The 1193-nt window shown below is 37.7% G+C and overlaps 1 protein-coding gene across 1 annotated transcript; it reads left to right on the top strand.

The window, feature by feature from the left end:
* Positions 1-433: 433 nt before the first annotated feature.
* LOC110034933 lies at positions 434-888 on the top strand (the record flags this gene model as incomplete). Its single annotated transcript, XM_020739173.1, has 2 exons — positions 434-673; positions 764-888. Coding segments are annotated over exons 1-2 (365 nt in total), but the record flags the coding sequence as incomplete, so codon positions are not given.
* Between the last annotated feature and the right edge of the window lie 305 nt (positions 889-1193).

Genomic DNA, 1193 nt, shown 5'->3' with positions numbered 1-1193 from the left:
CAAGAAGATTGTTTTAGTCCCAAAATTTATAGAAATACAAGTTAGTCCACCAGTCATTTTTAATAGGGCTAAAATAGTCCTCGGTGACCCGATTAAAATAGTTTGATGATGACTAATTCATTTAGCATTTCTCTAAACTCTGGGACTAAAACGACAGATTACTGATGGTCAAGAGCCTATTTTGCCGCTCAATTATTTTCAAAATTTGCATATATGTCATCCTATCTATTATGATAAAGCATACTTCATTTTCAACAAGTTACAATATTGATATTTTTGTTACGTGATACATAGACTTCAAATATAAATAACCAAGTTTTCACGTGCATCCACAAGTGTTACATCTATAAATTTCACGAAAAAAAAATATTGCATGCAAACGTCCGCACGAGTTTATAATCATTGGAATGATTGGCAGTTGGGGAACCCTAGAATGGACGAAGACTTGGAGTTCATAACCAAATTCGAGTCAACGTTCAGGATGAATTTAATATCTGAAGAAATAAATTATGGGCGCAGGACACATTGTGACCTGCGGCATTATGATTTCTTTAAATGCTGGGAGCCCACTGGGAAGGCGCAGTATAGCTTGCTGTGTCTCTACCCCAATAACGTGTACCAGCAGATGTGCCCTAACATTAACATGGATCGCGTCGGATTGGACAATTTTAAGGTAAATTTGCACTTTATGTATATGGGCTGTAAATTCAGAATTTGAAAGGGTTTTAAATGTAATAAGTGAATTTTATTTGGTTGGGAGCAGTATATGGTGTACGACTGCGTTGACCAGAACGTGGCTGGGTATCTCAACATTCCCTTTGTGCAGACAATGATGCACGCTGAAAAAAGTACTCCTTGGGGTCCTACTGTCTGGATGCCCTACTCCTGGTCTCACTCTTTCTCTCTCTCTCTCTCTCTTAATATGTAGATAGGGAGGGTGTATTTGGGTTGTCGAGCTAAAGTTGGCTCGAAATCGGTTTGAATAGATTTAATGCGGTTTCAAACCAACTTGTGGCTTGAAATGAGCTGACTCAAATTGAGTTATTTGAAACTGTTTCAATTCGGATTGGCTCGATCCACGTCAAAATTGAAACTAACTAGCTCATATTGAGTTATTTGGACTCTTTTCAGGTCAAAATGGGCTTGAAAGTGGCTCACGAATTGTCATACTTAATTTTGCATAGCATTATATA

This window comes from Phalaenopsis equestris, unplaced genomic scaffold (genome assembly GCF_001263595.1).
Source record: "Phalaenopsis equestris unplaced genomic scaffold, ASM126359v1 Scaffold194755, whole genome shotgun sequence".
Lineage (NCBI taxonomy): Eukaryota > Viridiplantae > Streptophyta > Magnoliopsida > Asparagales > Orchidaceae > Phalaenopsis > Phalaenopsis equestris.
The sequence above is the reverse complement of the archived record's forward strand: the minus strand, read 5'-3'. Positions and strand labels throughout refer to the sequence as shown.